Below are 17,507 nucleotides of genomic sequence, written 5' to 3'. Positions count from 1 at the left end.
GTCTGATTCTGCATTGCTAACAGACTCCCTAGCGCGGCTGATGGCAATGGTCTGAAGACAACACTTAGAAGGCCAAGACTAGCCAAACAATCTGTTTCTCGTTTACTCAAGGCCAACATACCCTGTGCCCTCTGTTCCCATTTTGTCTAGGTATTAATGACAAATCATATGTCACTCCTCTCAGTAATATGTTTATCATAAACAGAATTTAACCCACAGAAGTATGTTCCTCTAAAAACACATTTAACCAGAAGTAATTACAAATTAATCTCAGGCATTAGTGAAGCAATTTTGGAGAGAAACCTATTCAGCATCCATCAAATCGTGCCATCGGGGAATCTATGGAATCTAGAGGAGAAATTGACTAAGGAAAAGCTTATGCATAAAGAGGATCTTTATATAAATCCAAGTATAATCCAGTTTGTGCAAATCCAGTTTGCCTCTAATTTATCTCCCTTAAGAAATTCTTATTTTCGTGTATTGGATTTAGTCTTTCTATTGCTTCACAGTGCCCCCAAATTTGGTTGCTGAAAACAACAAACATTTATTTAAGCTCATGATTTTCTGGGTCAGAGATTTAGGCAGGACATAGTAGGGAGTGCCCTACAATGTCTGCAGCCTCAGACTCAAAGGGGTGGCTCAAAGGTCTGAATGGCTGTAATGGATTCACTAGGACCATAGACCTGGGGTCTTTATTCTGGCTGTGGGCTGGGTTCCTTGGTCCTTCTCCATGTTCTGTCTACTGAGGCTATCCAGAATGGCTTCTTCACTCGTGTGTCTGGCACCTAAGCTAAAATGACTGCAACAGTTGGAGCTGACCAGGCCTCTCTCCCTCTCTCCTTCTCTCTCTCCCTCTCCACTTGGCTGGCTTGGCCTTCTTCAGAGCTTGGAGCTCTCAGGGTAATTGGACTCCTTACATGGTGACTGGCTTCCGCGAGGCTGAGCATTACCAGAGACAAGGCATAAGCCACAATATTTCCCCAACCTGGCTTCACTTCTGCTATAGTCTATTGGCTCATCAAGGCCAGATTCAAGGGGAAAAGGATAAGACTCCATCTCCCAGTTAGAGCCATTGAGCCATACTTCGTTTACTGTGATTAGTTTTTATTAAAGTGAAACCCAGATGCAGCAAAGATTCTTGTGAAGTTGGTTTGGTTAAAATCAACATAAATTAAAAAAAAAAAAAAGCTAGCTTTAAGACCTTCTTTGAGAACTCATACAGGCTCAAGAGAGCCTGTGGTTAGCATCTTTTCCCCACTCTGCCTTCAGTGACCTCACCTTGGAAACTTGAATCTGCGTCATAGAAATTGGCAAACACTTCAGATCCGGGTGTTTTTTAAGAGCCATTTGTTAAATATTAATCACACACCATGTTTAAAATCCAAATAATGTATCAAATATTTTGCAATGTTACAGCCTCCAGCTTCCACTGTCCCACCTAAGCACACACATCTGACCCTGTGCCTCTAACTTCCCAAGGATATGTTCCAGGTCTTAACACCTATGGGGTCTTTTCTTCAATATGGGATAGTGTTCCATGGTAATAAAGGGTTCATTCCCAGGAATCTCCAGCAAGGGGGCCAGGATTTCTAGTGATACAAAGTGTCACAGTGTAAAATGTAGTGCCTCTTTAGATATCATTTCCACTCAGAGACTTAGGAAAATGTATATATATATACATGTGTGTATATATATATGTATATATGTGTGACTGTGTGAATGTCATATATATTATATACACACATATATATGTATATATATTTAAACTAATGTGGGTATATAACATAGTAGAATGCAAAATCTGCATTATTTCTGATAAACATAAAACTACAAAACAGTTTTACACTAGCACTGCTTTGACAGTTTCCTCAGACTTCCAGTCAGGGCCGACTTATCCATTCAGCACAGTAGGCACTATGCCTAGAGCCAATGATACTTGTAGGGGTTCACAAAAGTGTTTCTAAATTCTTTTAAAATTAGAAGAAAATGAACTTTGGGGTTGAAAAAGTGTTTTAATATATAATATTAATATATTTATGTTTATATTAATACAGTCATAAATGTGTATGCATGTGTGTGTGTGTGTGTGTGTGTGTGTGTGTGTGTGTTTAATATAGAAAGAGGTCTATGGAGATGGAAGTGCCTAGGGCCCCCAAAAGTCATAATACCACCCTGCCTACAGCGATATGTTTTCAGCGCACAGTGGAAACATGTGAAAAGCTCTAAATTTAAAGCATCATATCCTTTCAATGTGTTATTCTTGAGAACTGCTGTCTTCAGATTCCCAGGAAATGAATTCCACCCAGGTGAATTTCATACATCCTTGAAAGACAGTAGCATAGATTTGCAGGACAAGGATTTCCGCTGACTACACCACAGACTCCACTGTCCACAGCAGTCTGTTGAGAGGATCTTGCTTACTCACGGGTAACCACTTCTGCACCCAGATGCCATGACTAATATTTACACAGAGTAGCAGACCTTCTTGCAGAGTCTTGTTGTCAAACCATAAAATTGTAGAACTTGAAGCCACTGAGCCCCAACCCCCAACCAATGGAAAAGCACCTTTCTCACCATCCTTGACTAGTGGCTCAGCATCGGTTTGAGCGCATCCTGACACGGCCTGCTCTCGGGAGCTGCAACGCTGTTTCCCTTTGGGCTACTGTCCTCAAGGAAACACTAACTGTGAGAAAACACAGAGATACACAGGTTGTTGTCGATGCAGCCAAAGATGTCAGAATGAGCCCTGAACACTATGAGTCCATGTGGAAGATGAACTACACGCTCTGGGCAGCACCCACAAGTACCATTGTGGTCTCATCGTCCTCAGGGCTAAGTTCCAGACCATCCTCCACCACCTTATGCAGGGTGCTGTAGTGTTGCCGACTTTGGTGGAAAGAGTGCAGCTCTGAGGCAGCCTCCCAGGCTGCAAAGGTGGGCATGGGGAAGACATCTGGCCTCTTGTTTTCAAAAAAGCACTTCAGGTTTCTCTCACTCAGCTTGTTGGCATACTCCAGGAATGTATTCTCCAAGTGCTCCTTCTCCTTTTGTGCATACGTCTTCCAAAAACTCAGCTGAAGGTAGCTGACTTTAGATCGGCAGCGAGCATAACAGGTAGTGAGCAGAGAGAAGAAAGATGCTGAACAAATCAGGCACCATCCTAGAATCTTAGAAAGAAAGAAACAGTGAGGACATGGAGAAGCAAAGCCACTTCCCAGGGAGCCGAGGTGCTGTTACTGGTAAGTATGTAGCTGAGTCAACACCACAGTCATTACTATCCCTCAGTTGAAATACTTCATGTTAATTTTTTAACAGTCAAAATAAAGTTCGAGTTTACCTAATCTCTATTATCCATCCTACCTAACATTGCTGGTATACAAAAGAATAACCAGAAGGCAGGCAAATGGAAAAATGCAAAAATGTCAATTATCCAAGAATCAGCTAAACCAAGCCCTCAAATAGCTATTAAAGGAAAGAGTCCTGTGCATGTGGAAGTGTGGTCATTTGCGAAAATGAACAGTTTCTCAGCCAGGAGTTTTCAAGCATTGATAAATACACATTCATGGCTAGTGATTAATTTTTCCACATTACGTTGTTTGCAGAGAACAACAAACCCTCTCTAAGAGAAACAGCGTTACTCATTACCCATGATCAAGAGAGACAGACATAATACAATAAGGAAAATGAAGCCAGAAGAATTGAAAAGCTGCATTAAAAAAAACAAAACAAAACAAGATAAAACCCCTCAGAGTCATTCTAAACCTTCAGGATTACTGGTTCTGAATTTCAGTAACTGGGGAGAAAAAATTCCTAAGTACAAACTGGTTCAGGTGGCATTTTCCCTGAATTTTAAAAGCAGAACTCTAAATAGCTCAACTTCCCTTCTAAACTTTTTTGTTGCTCTTATTACATTTGTCACAATTGGAATTAATCTCATATTTGGACAACTAACAGAGCCCTTTCACAGTTTCTCTTGACATTTTAAATGACCCTTCGTATTTCTCAGCAAATGGCCTGTTTGAAGATAGAAGCAATAATCTGAACCCATTCAGACTGTAACAGAACTACAAATAACGTTCCAGTGCTTTAAACCAATGGTTCCCATACTGCGCTCAGACTGTGGAGTCATTGTGAAGGTCTCAGACTCCCGGTGAATGCCAACTCTGGAGTGGCACTAGCTGGATTTAAATCTCAACTTTCCCTTTCCTACAGGTGTTCTCATTTCCTATGGGTGCCTCATTTCCTCAGTTGTAAAAGGGGGGCTACCCACCTCAGAGGGGAATTTGGGGGATTAAAATGAGACAGTGTAGACATACATACGCATTCAGTATTGTGTTAGCTATTATCACATGCTGCTATTTTTCAGATGTTATATATTTATGTAAAAGCAGTACTGAACTCATGGTATCTTTCTTTCATGATTTGTGAGACACAGCTTCCATTATATGAAAGTCTTCATATCTACCTTGAATCCCTTGTGGTTGGCTACCTCTTCTCTTCCTCTTCTACCTTCCTCTTTCCATGCAGCCGGACCTCCTGTAGGCCAGTAGACTATCTCACCTCAGTGTCTTGAGCCAATTCTGCCTGAACTATACTATTTGATCAACTACAGACTCCTCCTTCCACATTGCGTGACTTTGGTGTTACCTAGCTGTCACCTGAGTACTGAGCACTGAGCCCTCTTCTTCTTCCCCAATTCATAGTACCCAGAATCCAATTCGACATGGTGGGGGCTCCCACACCAGCCCTCAATATGTTCCATTCTGCATGAGTCTCCTCTCTCAAACCCTGGCAGTTTTCTCATTAATTTAGAACACTTACTGTGAGTCAACAGCTTTAGGCTCATTTGTGTCCATCATTTCTACACCTCTCCAAGGTAGGTGTTACTATTCCCAGCTATGAGCAAACTGGGGCTCAGAGGGGTCAAACCATTAGTCTGGGTCACAGAGCTGGTAAGTGGTGGAGTCAGGATTTAAACCCAGGCTAGCCAACTCTAAGACCAAGCTCTTGCCACTTGTCGACTCTAACATCCTTAAGAATAGAAGCTAGAAATCCAGCTGGGTCTCTTCTTTCTTTGCCCCACCCATGGATAGGGTACTTTTTCCACCGCCACCCACATATCCAACTATTTGTCTGGATTCCTTGTCGCTCCTGCCTGGCTGAACCACTGGGGTCAGCGGCTGTCATTGATACAGCTCCCCTTGTCTACATCCTGCATGCCTACTCCTCTAGAAATGAGCCCCAGGTCTTTCTCATTCTGCTGAGAAGTAAACAGGTAGTGTGCCCAGGCTACGCTATGACAGGATATGCATGATTCCTTATGCCTGTGTTTAGAGAAGAAAAGCTCACACAGTGATAAGTGTTTGGATCTGGCAAGGACTGAATAGAACCCCGTCTGGTGTCTGAGGACATAAAACATAAATCACTCATTGTATCATAACATTTGTAATTAATACCTTCCTTCAACAAAAGAAGGAAGACATTTGGGATCCCGGCATGTTTTAATCTAAGATGTGCTTTATGCATTCAACAAAAGATTTTGTTGTGGGATATTTTGAAGCTTATCAGCCTATGGAAAAAGTACTGTCTGACTCTACTGCCAACCAGCTTTGGAAAGCATGATTTTAAAACCAGACTGCCTTGATGTGTTGTTGAAAAGGCAAGTCCTTGCTGAAAAACTAAAAATATGCTATTTTCAGTGCATTTATTCTGAAACAAATAGCATTCCTGACAAATTGTGGATCTGTTTATGTGCTCTTACTGGTTGTTTTGGTTTGGGGAACATAATCCTACTACTCCCAAGTAGGAATTCAGTCTTTTCCTGAGGCCAGGGCAAAGCTCCACATCTGGATTTGTGCTCATGTACCTGGACGGATGACAAGCTACTTCCCTGTGTCAATTAGGTAAAGCTACAATTTCCTTCTGTTAAATAAAACAGTGTCCCAAATGTTGAGCTTCTAAAGGAATGTAGGAACTTCAGCTGTAGAGCGCGAAGACCAGAGGACGTAACCTCCCTAGAGAATACGGTCACTTTTCACTGAAGGCTATTTAAGGACTGCCAACTCCCATTTTGGACAGGAAATCTTTCTCAGTCTTGACAATATTTATATGTAGAGATAACAGTTGCCAGAAATCACTTGAGGGAATCTCTACACTAATTATATTATGTGCAGCTTTGAGAAATAAGAGCTCATTTGGTTCAGCCATATTTTAATAGATGAATGCTGTGTGTGTGTGTTTTTCTGAGAAACCAGTTTGAAAATAAATAATTGATAGAAGGCAGTAATTTCTAATTACAGCTCTGTCATTAACGCTCAATTATGAGTTAGCGTCATGCATTATTTACAAAGTCAACCCGGAGAGACTGTTTTAAAGCACTTAAGTATTTACATATGCATGACCCAGAGGATATTTTCTTTTCAGAAGTGGAAAAGACAATCCAATCAGCAATTTTGCGGAGCCACCAACCCCCAAAAAGCTTTTCCTGAGATTGTCTTAATGCTGCATCATGTTCCAATTTCTATTTGGTTTCAAAATGTTCTAGCAGGATTCAGATTCAGCTCTGCCGGAAATGAGCACAGAGAGAATACTTCGCGTGGGGAGAAAAAGGCAAGTTTGTCCTTTCTTACCTGAGACTGGGCTTGCAGGGACAGTTTTAGTTCTTCGTTGTCCGTGGGGGCCATGCTGGTTTTGCCACAAGACACTTTGTAAAGTTCATCCCAGCACTCCTGGGGCTTGCCCTTGCAAATCAGTTCCAGGAGTCTTGAACTTTTGGTCCCGCTCATGGCACATTCATAAAAAGTGCCATTGAGCAGAGCCACAGAGAGCCACATCATTGGAGCCACCAATGAACTCAGAGTGATCTGGCCGAGGACATAGAAAAAGCGGCAGCTGTGACCCTTGGGGAAGATTTTCCTGGGATTCACACAGCAGCCTGTGAAAAGCCTCCATGCCTTGCTGTTCAGGAAGAAGCCCAGGATCAGTAACACCCAAGCAGGAGCAAACAGGAAAACCAGCCCATAGACCACATTCTCAGTGCTGCAGGGACACTTAAAAGCCACCAGCGAAAAGAGACGCTCACTCCCCACGGTCAGCAGAGCCATGAAGCTGTAGCCAATAACAGTTTTCTGGTTGAGGAAGAATTTTAAAATCCCCTGAAAAGCATCCATGTTGAAGACACACAAAGGGAAAATCCTTTGCCCTTATTTATTGGCAGAGCAGCCGTGTCCGTGGCCGAGGGTGGAGCTCTTTCTTCATTAGAAACAACAGTCCTCCTTCTCAGACCAAATTCAGCCAGATAAGGAAACAATGTCATTCCCCAGGAATGAGTGTTTCCCAACCGTGCTCAGATAATGCCTCCTACTGGTGAATTTTGAGCCATGAACCAGGGCCCAAACACAGCATCCATGTAAATTCAGAGTGCACAGCTTCCATTTTATGGTATTTTCACATGGCTTGGATTGAGAATCAGAATTTTTTTCTGATTCTCAATCCTGTAAATAATAGTCTAGGAATTTTCCAGCCAGAGGAATCAACATTCACAGCAATAGGGTTTCAGCCAATTCACTGAGAGCCAAATCTAGTCTCCAGGCCAGAGTCTCATGATGATTTTTCCCTTGCTACTTAAGACTGCTGCTTTTGCTATTTTGCCTTAAGATCTGAAAGTTTCATTTTGTATCCTCTTAAACTGTCTAGTGTCAGAGATTTGAGCCAAATTTTAAGATTTGGGCTACTTAAAATTTCTATGGAAAGGTTCAGGGAGCATTTGAGTTTGCAGTGAAAGACAAAATGAGAAGGTCCTCATCATTTCTCTGACTTTGACCTCATGCCTAACCCTACCCTCCATCCTCCTAAATCCATCCTCCAGGCTCACACAAAGGAGATCCTTCAAATGGAAATTCAGTTCTGTCCTAGCTTACTCACACCTTCAGGGCTTGGTGCTACCCACAATTGACAGATGCCAATCTGCCCTAAACTTGATCACGGTATTTCCTGCCCATGACATGTTCCCTCTACCTAGAATACCACCCACTCCCACCCTGTCTACCTGGTAAATTCTCATTCAATATTCATGAACAGAATAGCAGTTTCCTTCTCTGTTGGTATTTGCTGGATTGCTTCCTAATATAGAACACTGTACTTGTAGGACTTAACACCATTGCAGGTATTTTTGTTTAATATCTCATAGCCCCTTTCTGATTATGAGCTCTTATAAAACAGGAACTATATTTAATTAACTTTTGTATTCTGAGCCTAAACATGGTATCAAACACAGAATGCATACTCATTTAATAATTTGTTTTTCAAATAGTTATTGAACTCCCACAGCGTGCTAGAAATGGCAGTGTTCAGTAAGTACCTATTGAATGAATGATGAACCTTTCAGGACTTCTAATTATAGTTAATTTAAGAAAATTGTTTCCATTTCTGTCCTACACTGCTTTTAATTTTAAAAATGAAATTAATTGGGGTGCCTGGGTGGCTCATTTGGTTAAGTGTCTTGACTCTTGATCTCAGCTCAGGTGATCATCTCATGGTTGGTGGGATCAAGCCCCATGTTGGGCTCTATGCTAATGGCACAGAGCCTGCTTGGGATTATCTCTGTCTTCTCTCTCTCTCTCTGCCCCTCTTCCACTAATGCTCTGTCTCTCTCTCTCTCTCAAATTAAATAAATAAATAAATAAATAAATAAATAAATCTTTTTAAAAATTAAATTAATTAAGACACTTGAAAGACGAGTTAATAAGTTCCTGATAATAAACTTCAAATTCCAGTGCATTTTGTGAGAAGAAAGGAGTCAAGGAATTGATCAACAGCATAGCCTTGGCCATGTCATTTTACTTTTCTGAATCCCAACCTACTCATTTATGAAACTGGAGGTATAAAAGAAATAGTCTCCAAGATTTTTTCCATCTCAACATTGTGAAATTCTGGAAGCCCTTAAATACAGCAGACTTTTTTGAGAAGTTACCTTATGACTCATTTATGTGAATCATACCACCACTATCCCTTGCTCCTTGTTAGAGACTTGTCATCCTTTGTGATATACTTCCTCCACTTTCCGAAGCACACCCTTGGTCTGATTGTCCAACGGCATCCCGTACTCTACCACCTTACCATCGTGGCAGGTATGTCTTGAGTCCCTTCTTATTCAGGATCTTATCCCTTACCAGGCTCATGCGACTTCCCATACTAGGATGTTGATGACTAATATTTTCATTTCTTGCCCTCCTGAAGGATATTTATTTTTTTATTTTTTTTATTTTTATTTTTTTTTACAAATAGTTCATTAGAAGGATATTTATTTTTGAAAGAGATCTTTTACAAAAGAATGCTTAACTCTGTTTCATAAGGCATACTCCTTAGGATATTCCATAAAAATAAAACTCTTCAAGACTTGTACAGGTCATAGGGTGAGAACATTCCAAAGCTGAGTGTGAACCCAGACTGGCTGACTACAAATTCCACATGCCTAACCATTGTGCTGCACTGCCTGGAACAGAATATTTGGGTGCTCTGCTAATAATAGATACTTGTTCTAGACCAAGTTTTTACTGGAATTTTCCCCCCTTTTTATTAGGTTGCCTTTAAGATGTACCTGGGAATTACACCAAGTGTGACCTGTAACAATCCAAGCAGGACTGAATTTTCCCTGATCCTAGACAAGAATCCCCTGGCAGAGTTTGTGGAAGAGCTCCCTGCCGGGCGATCCTCTCTGTGCTACTGCAATTTACTCTGTGGGATTATCAGAGGTGCCCTGGAAATGGTAAAGCACATATTTCATTTTGGCGGGTATATTCCTTATCTAGTGCTGTGTAATAGATTTTCCCCAGATGCAACTGTTTAAAACAACTAATATTTATTATCTCCCACAGTTTCTAAGAATCAGAAATCCAGGAAGAGTTTTGCTAGGTGGTTGTGTCTAAGAGCCTTTCAGAGCCTAATCCACACACAGTCCAGCTGTTGGTCCCTTCAGGGCTGCCGTCCCGGAACACTTTACTGAGGCTAGACGATCCACCTCCATGCTCACTCACGTGGCATCACTGGCTGGCTAGCAGTAGGCGAGAGGCTTCATGAAAGTCCTTGCCACAAAGGCCCCCTGGTAGATCCAGTCACAGTAGGTGCTGCTTACCCTGGTACAGTGTGGGAGGGCACTACCTGAGGGTGTGAATAACAGGAGGTGAAGATCACTGCAGTCTATTTTGGAGTCAGGCTTCCACACCTGAATTATTCATTGACTGAACAAAGACAGTGACTAGTTAAAAGGCACTAAGCTCTTGGTTTGGGAGGGTAGATTCCCTTGACTCATCACTTACATACGAAACCAAGAGCACGCTGTACACCCTGTATATTAGCCGATTTGACAATAAATTATTAAAAAAAAAGATATTTTAAAAATAAATCAAAATTAATGCAGAGGAAAAAAAAGAGATTTAAAAAGGCCTTACAATAGTTTGAAATATAGGAATTACATTATCAAAAAAAAGTAGCACTGACAGCAATTTTCTAGTGAATTTAATTTGTGTGGAAAAGTAAGTAAATAATTGTGCTTCCAAATAAATCTAAGAACAGATAATTATTAAAAAAAAAAAGACACTGAGCATATAAGATGAGTAAGACAGAGTTGCTACCCTTCAAGAGTTTCTGTCCAGTGGAGAAATCCAATAGTTGTATAAAAACGTGTGGATAAATGGCTGGAGGAGGACCTGGCCTGGGGTGGCTGGGAGGGCAGAGATAATTTTCTAGAGAAAGTAGGATAAATAGGAGCTAGGTGAAGGCCGTGGGGTAAGGGGAGCAGGGGAAAGTAATGTTCCAGGTAAAAGGAATAGCATATCCAAAAGCACAAAAAGAATCTTTCATTCAAAGAATGAGGAACTTGAATTAGTTCCATATGGGTGACATGTAGATTGAGATATTGTCTTGAGAAAGGAGGTTTCAATTCTTTACAGAGGCTGGATTTTTAAGAAGTGGTGGGGCACATTCATAAGACAAGCTTGGGAACAATCTGAAGATTGTTATAAGAAAGTAGCAGAGACCCATTATAGGTTTATGAAGAAGGGAATGATATTTTGAAATTTGTTTTAGGAATGTAATCCTTTTGTCAACAAAGTGAAAGCGTACAGGAGGTTACAGTGCTGGAGGGAAGAAGAGAGCAGTTAGGAAGTTGATGATGGTAACCTCAAAAAAACCCAGAATAAAGCCCTGACAATAGGAGTGGGGAGGAGCTGGATGTGAACAACATTAATAAGGCAGATTAGTAATTAATTAAATGTAAGACTAGGCTATTAGTTGACTTAAAGAAACAAGATTGGGAAAAAGATTCAGGAATTTTTTAGGGTTCTGAGCAACCTGTAAGGATGATTGTATTGTTAACCAAGAAAGCAGAACAAGGAGGGGTATGTTGCGGGTTGGGAGAGATGAAGGGAGGAGTTCAGCATGGAAGGGTCTAGAATTGAAGTGCCTAACACACAAACAAGCAATGATATCCAATAAGCAGTTTTTATACATGTCTGCAAGCCACAGATGTGGGCGTAAGAGTCATTGGAACTGTCAAAGGATGCCTAGGGAATGTGCAGAGTAGGAAGGAAAAGAAGTCACAGGTGGAACCATAGGAAGCAATAAAACATGAGTCAGTTGAAGAGAATACAAAGACTGCAAAGGACACCAAGAAGGAGTAATCAGAGGTGGGAAAATACCAGGAAAGACTGAAGTCAGAAACAAAGGAGGAGAGTATTTCAAGAGGTTCCCCAAAAAATTAAAAATAGAACTACCTACCACCCAGAAATTGCACTCCTAGGAATTTATCCAAAGGATACAAAAATGCTGATTCAAAGGGGCACATGTACCCCAATGTTTATAGTAGCACAATTGACAATAGCCAAAGTATGGAAAGAGCCCAAATGTCCATCCACTGATGAATGGATAAAGAAGATGCGGTATAGATAGATAGATAGATAGATAGATAGATAGATATAATACTATAGTATATAGTAATATAGTATATAGTATATAGTATATATAGATAGATAGAATACTACTCAGTAATGAGAAAGAATGAAATCTTGCCATTTGCAACAATGTGGATGGAACTAGAGTTTATTATGCTAAGTGGATAAGTTAGTCAGAGAAAGACAAATATCATATGTATCATTCATATGTGGAATGTGAGAAACTCAACAGATGAACATAGGGGAAGGGAAGGAAAAATAAGATAAAAACAAAGAGGGAGGCAAACCATAAGAGACTCTTAAATACAAAGAACAAACTGAGGGTTGCTGGGGAGTGTGGGGGGTTAAGCGGTGACAGGCACTTTTCAGGATGAGCTCTGGGTGTCATGTGTAAGTGATGAATCACTGCGTTCTACTCCTGAAGCCAAAACTACACTGTATGCTAACTAACCTGAATATAAATTTAGAAGAAGAAGAGGGAGTGATTTCCAAGATCAAGGACAGCAGAGAAGCTAAGTGAAACAAGACCTGAAAAAATATTCACAGTATGCAGGGACCAAAAGGTCAGGAAGGACCTTAGTAAAAGTGTGTATGGAACCTGAAGGAAGAAGACAACCTGTTGAAGACTGTTGACTCAAGGGCAACTTAGAAAGAAGTAACAGTCCACAAAGTCTCATTTTTCCAAAAGCTGAGCTTTTAAGAGTGGTGGGACCAGAGAGTAGCGAAAGACTGAACATGTATAGACTTACCCAATAATGAGGCATGCATATAATTTTCAATTACCTGTTATAATTAGAGGAAAGATATAATAACAGGTAATCCAGAAGAATAAAATAGACATAATGTATTATTCACACAGATATTCTGTGCTCTATCCTACCAATTTTTAGGCTTACCCTATAATCAAGAAATCAAGAAAGAAGAAGGGAGATGTTCTGGGAGCTTACAGGCAAAGGGAGGAACCATAAAACAAAGGCAAAAATATAAATAATTCTCCAGCTTTCATGGACAGTATCTGATTCTATATGCTATATGACAAATAGCTATCAGATCTCATGTGACCTCAAATATCCAAACAGCTTCAATGTAGCCTCCTTGTTAATTTTAGTTGACCTTCTGTTAAATTTTGACAAAGACACAAAAGATCTTATAGGGGGAAAATGAGGGTGAACATAGCTTCTATATTTCAATTGCCTACTAGACCCAGGCTTTTTCACTTATTATTTGCTTTTACCAAGTACTTTTGCTTAGTTATCTTATTTATGCCAGTGACTTAAAATAGCTGAACAGATACTCTGTCGAGGGTAGTTGGTCAGCAATAAGCTGCTTTTATGTGAATACATTTTAATGAATAGACAAGTAAGCCCTGTGGGATTACTTCAACATATGGAAAGTAGGAGATTCTTTACGGTGGAAGAGAAGGGCCGGACATCAAATATTCATGTCTGTAATTTCAATCTTTAATTTTATATTTATAATTTATTTAGTTGATACTTTTCCAAACCTCTCAAAGTCGTAAGTGATTGCTACATGTTGTTAGGACAAGTGATGCTATTTGGCTGATGACAGAATGACTGATCGCAAGTCCACTGGAAAGAAATCGTTTAAGAACCCATTTATCCTTGGAAATTCTGCTTGACATGGCACATTGGGTCAAGGCTATCTTTAAGCTGGGAATCTGTGTTCTTCTTGAGATGGCCCCATAGTTGAGCTGTGCACTGTGAGCAAAAGTGGGCCCATATTTCTGGGCTTGCCCCTGAGTCTCCCAAAGCGGACCTGGCCTGGACCTCCCCTCTCTTTGCAGACTCCCACCACCGAGCTGACACACAGCCAGATCACATCTGGAGGACACACAGTAAAGGACCCTTTATCTACAGAGCAAACTCCTTTTTTACCATTCCATTAGGAAAAGGGGCCCCTTATTGGTTATATATATAAAGCTGGAAAAATAATTTAGAGAGGTTTTTATTTTTTAAACCTAAATGACGCAGGCTTGTTTTTTTTTCTTTCCTAGGTTCATTTGGCTGCTGATGTAACATTCTTGCAAGACAGACTGAAAGGCGACCGTGTGACAGAAATAGGAATAACATTTCTGAAAAAGCTAGATGAGAAAAAATACAGACGGAAAAAATGAAGAATTGCATGCAAAATGCCACAGGGTGGCCAGCTGAGGAGTTAATATTATCTAAACATATATAGCCATAGAAATTTTGAATTAGCTTTAAAAGGCTTCTGTATATCAGGGGTCACCTGTGTGGCTCAGTTGGTTGAGCATCTGGCTTCAGCTCAGGTTATGATCTCGCAGTTTGTGAGTTCGAGCCCTGTGTTGGGATCTGTGCTGACAGCTCAGAGCCTGGAGCCTGCTTCAGATTCTGTGTCTCCTTCTCTCTCTGCCCCTCTCCCACTCTCCTGCACGCACATGCGCTCTCTCTCTCTCAAAAATAAACATAACAAATATTTAAAAAAGAAAAAAGCTTCTGTATCAGCCAGATATTTGAAGTGCAGGCCACTAAGATTTAAAGCCGTTTTTTTTTCAGGGCACCTGGATGGCTCAGTCGGCTTAGTGTCCAACTTCAGCTCAGGTCATGATCTCATGGTCTGTGGGTTTAAGCCCCACGTTGGGCTCTGTGCTGACAAAGCCTGGAGACTGCTTCGGATTCTGTGTCTCCCTCTCTCTCTGCCCCTCCCCTGCTCGCGCTCTGTCTCTCTCTGTCTCTCAAAAATGAATAAATGTTAAAAAAAATTTTTAAGCTGTTTTTTCTTTGCTTGTAAATTGCATATTTTTAATCATATGTACATAAGATTTCATATACAAATAACTTCTTATAAGAGAGAATACATGAATTCCATGTATCATAGAGTTCATCCTAACAGAGTCTATTGATTTCATTTACTTCTAGTAATGAAAATTAAAAACAAACCAACCACACAATTGGTGTATTTACCCATTCTCATTGGAAAAATAGATGAAATGATGCAATATAGAGTTCACTACATAGAGACAATTTTTAGATACTGTATATTGCATTTCCTATAGAAATAGTGCCATTTATAATACCTTTCCATATTTTTGAGAAACTATTTCTCATATATTGGCTTGGTTAATCACTTTAGCCTCCCAAAGTTGCTCTCTCTTGATTTATAATTACCAAGGCAAGCTGTTTATTTGGATGCTAATTTTAAAATATTTTTAAATAGCATCTAATTTTAATTAATTTTTAGATACTATTAACCACATTTCTTCCTTTTCTCATGAAATATTGCTGATGGTCAGGAAATAAGCTCTAAAATGAGAGGTAAATAATGTTTTTTGAGAGTGCTTTTTTACCCCAAAGCTTATTAGAAATTTTGCTGTCATTTCTATCCCCTAAAAACAATGCATACTTTGTGCCCATGACATATTTAAATTCAAAATGTACTGGATCAAATACACAATGATCTTTACCAGACCATCAGCACACTACCTATATGGTAGTCCAGGATCTAGTGGGATCTTCAGAGATCTGAAATTACAAGTAAGCTACAATTAGGGTGGGCCCATCAGTTAAAACTGGTGTAAGTGATATGATAGTGGTAAACCTCAACTAGGACTCAGGAGCCTGAAGACATAGTCCCAATTCTGTTTCCAGTGGATTCAGCTGATCCTAATTAGTGGCTGGCCTTGGGGAAGGCACATAATCTCTCAGGTGTGCTCTGTCTCATCTATAAAATGGCACATTTGAACACGATAAATATCTTAAATTATATAAATGAGCTTAAATGACATCAAGAACCACAGTAGGACTCCTGGGTGGGTCTGTTGGTTAAGCATCTGACTCCTGATTTTGGCTCAGGTCATGATCTCACCGTTTGTGAGTTTGAGCTGACAGCATGGAGCCTGCTTGGAATTCTGTCTCCCTCTTTCTCTGCCATTCTCCCCCTCACTCTCTATCTCTCTCTCAAAATAAATAAAAAAATAAAAATAAACTTAAAGAAATATTTTTAAAAAATGAACCACTAAAATTCCACATTTTTGGACATTAGAAGATGATGAGAAATTTCTTTGTTCCTGCCTACCCAGCTGTCTCTTCAGAAGGACATTGAAGTGGGTATTAGGATCGAATAGAGTCATTGGGCAGCTGTAGCAACCATGGAAGGAATGCCAAACCAGTTCCATGGTCAACCAGGAAGAGAATCTGGAAAAGTATTTATTACCTGACATCAGAAGGGATATCACAGTGCCATGCATTTTAAACTGATGTCTCCAGAAGACTGCTGGCCTGCAATCCATCCCAAAGCTGCTTTTGGGGTTGCTTCCATCTTCTGTTCAGTTTCCTCTTTCTCCTTTATAGGACACTCAACTCTCCAGGAATCCAAAATACTCATGTCTACGGAACTCCCTCTTAAATCAGGCTCAAGCACCCTTCCTGAAGATGTTCCATGCTCTGCAGTATTCTCTTACTTGTCTACACCTTCCTCTCCTTTCTCTCCCGACCCAGCCATCCAAACTCCCTTGGGCCGCTGTCTTCATTACCCGCCCACCTGAAGACAGATGATTCTGATACTCTGATGCTGAGTGTTAGAACTGGTGATGACTTCAGGGTGAGGTTTGTTCCCCATTCTTTGTTTTCCCTCACCTTAGAGAGGGAGACCAGTCTTTTGGATTGAATTTATGGTATGAATGGTGACCTCTATAACCAAGAGAGAAGGTTGTGCAGCAGTCCCCTCCACCTCACCCACAGGGGATATGTTGCAACACCCCAAATGAATGCCTGAATCCATGGATAGTACTGAGCCCTATATATACTGTATTTTTCCTATATATACATACCTGTGATAAAGTTTAATATATAAATTAGGTACAGTAAGAGATTTATAACAATAATGATAAAAACAATTATAACAATACACTGTAATAAAAATTATGTAAATGTGGGCTTTCTCTTTCTCAAAATATCTTAGTGTATTGTACTCACCTTTTCTCCTGTGATGCTGTGAGATGATAAAATGCCTATGTGACGAGATGTAGGCATTGTGACCTGGTATTAGGCTACTATGGGTCTCCGACCAGAAGTCAAAAGGAGAATCATCTGCTTCCAGACTGAGGTTGATTGTGGAAAGCAAACCACAGGCGAGGAGAGACTACTGTATTCAGTAGGAATTCTATCCTGAAGAATGTGAGAATCTAAAAAATGCTGTTCATGAGAATTAGAGCCACATATATACATTTTCTAATAGCCACATTCAAAAAGTAAAAAGGAGCAGGAAAACATTAATTTTAATAATATGCTTTAGTTAGATTAATTATCCAGGATATTATTATTTCAACATTTAGTCAATATGAAAATTATTGAGACCACTTAGATCCTTTTAAAAAGTGTTTTTGAACTCTATATTTTACACTTTTAGCACATCTCGATTCAATGGTAAATTTTCAAAGCTTACAGTGAAATGTAGTCTTACCAAAACTAGAATTGTGTTTAGTGTTGTTTAATAGCTACAATTTTGAATTTAAATAAATTAAAATTAAGCTAACTTTAAAAATTCATTTCCTCAGCCACACTAGTTACATTTTAAGTG

General features: G+C 40.0%; 2 protein-coding genes across 4 annotated transcripts in view; one reads left to right on the top strand and one right to left on the bottom strand.

Annotated features, from left to right (window-relative positions):
- Positions 1 to 14,228, top strand: part of TRAPPC3L (trafficking protein particle complex 3 like) — a 62,654-nt gene extending 48,426 nt beyond the window's left edge. For all 3 annotated transcript variants that reach the window (XM_039224537.1, XM_039224536.1, XM_039224535.1), the window contains 2 exons: positions 9,581 to 9,766; positions 13,963 to 14,228. In XM_039224537.1, coding sequence (XP_039080468.1) covers positions 9,581 to 9,766; positions 13,963 to 14,082 — 306 coding nt within the window. In that variant the 3' untranslated portion in view covers positions 14,083 to 14,228. The remainder of the gene's footprint in view (positions 1 to 9,580; positions 9,767 to 13,962) is intronic.
- CALHM5 (calcium homeostasis modulator family member 5) lies at positions 2,121 to 7,169 on the bottom strand. The gene is made up of 2 exons (XM_039224533.1): positions 6,630 to 7,169; positions 2,121 to 3,167 (listed from the first exon to the last, which is right to left on the bottom strand). Exons 1-2 carry the CDS (start codon positions 7,167 to 7,169, stop codon positions 2,778 to 2,780), a joined length of 930 nt encoding a protein of 309 aa, XP_039080464.1. The 3' UTR covers positions 2,121 to 2,777.
- Positions 14,229 to 17,507: the final 3,279 nt, after the last annotated feature.

Source organism: Hyaena hyaena, unplaced genomic scaffold (assembly GCF_003009895.1).
Source record: "Hyaena hyaena isolate Hyena2069 unplaced genomic scaffold, ASM300989v1 scaffold_1663, whole genome shotgun sequence".
Classification (NCBI taxonomy): domain Eukaryota; kingdom Metazoa; phylum Chordata; class Mammalia; order Carnivora; family Hyaenidae; genus Hyaena; species Hyaena hyaena.
The sequence above is the reverse complement of the archived record's forward strand: the minus strand, read 5'-3'. Positions and strand labels throughout refer to the sequence as shown.

Coding starts and splice junctions, on each gene's coding strand:
- CALHM5 (XM_039224533.1), bottom strand. CDS start 7,169: ATGGATGCTTTTCAGGGGATTTTAAAATTCTTCCTCAACCAGAAAACT. Junction 3,168..6,629: donor CCCTGCAAGCCCAGTCTCAG/GTAAGAAAGGAC, acceptor TTTCTTTCTAAG/ATTCTAGGATGGTGCCTGAT.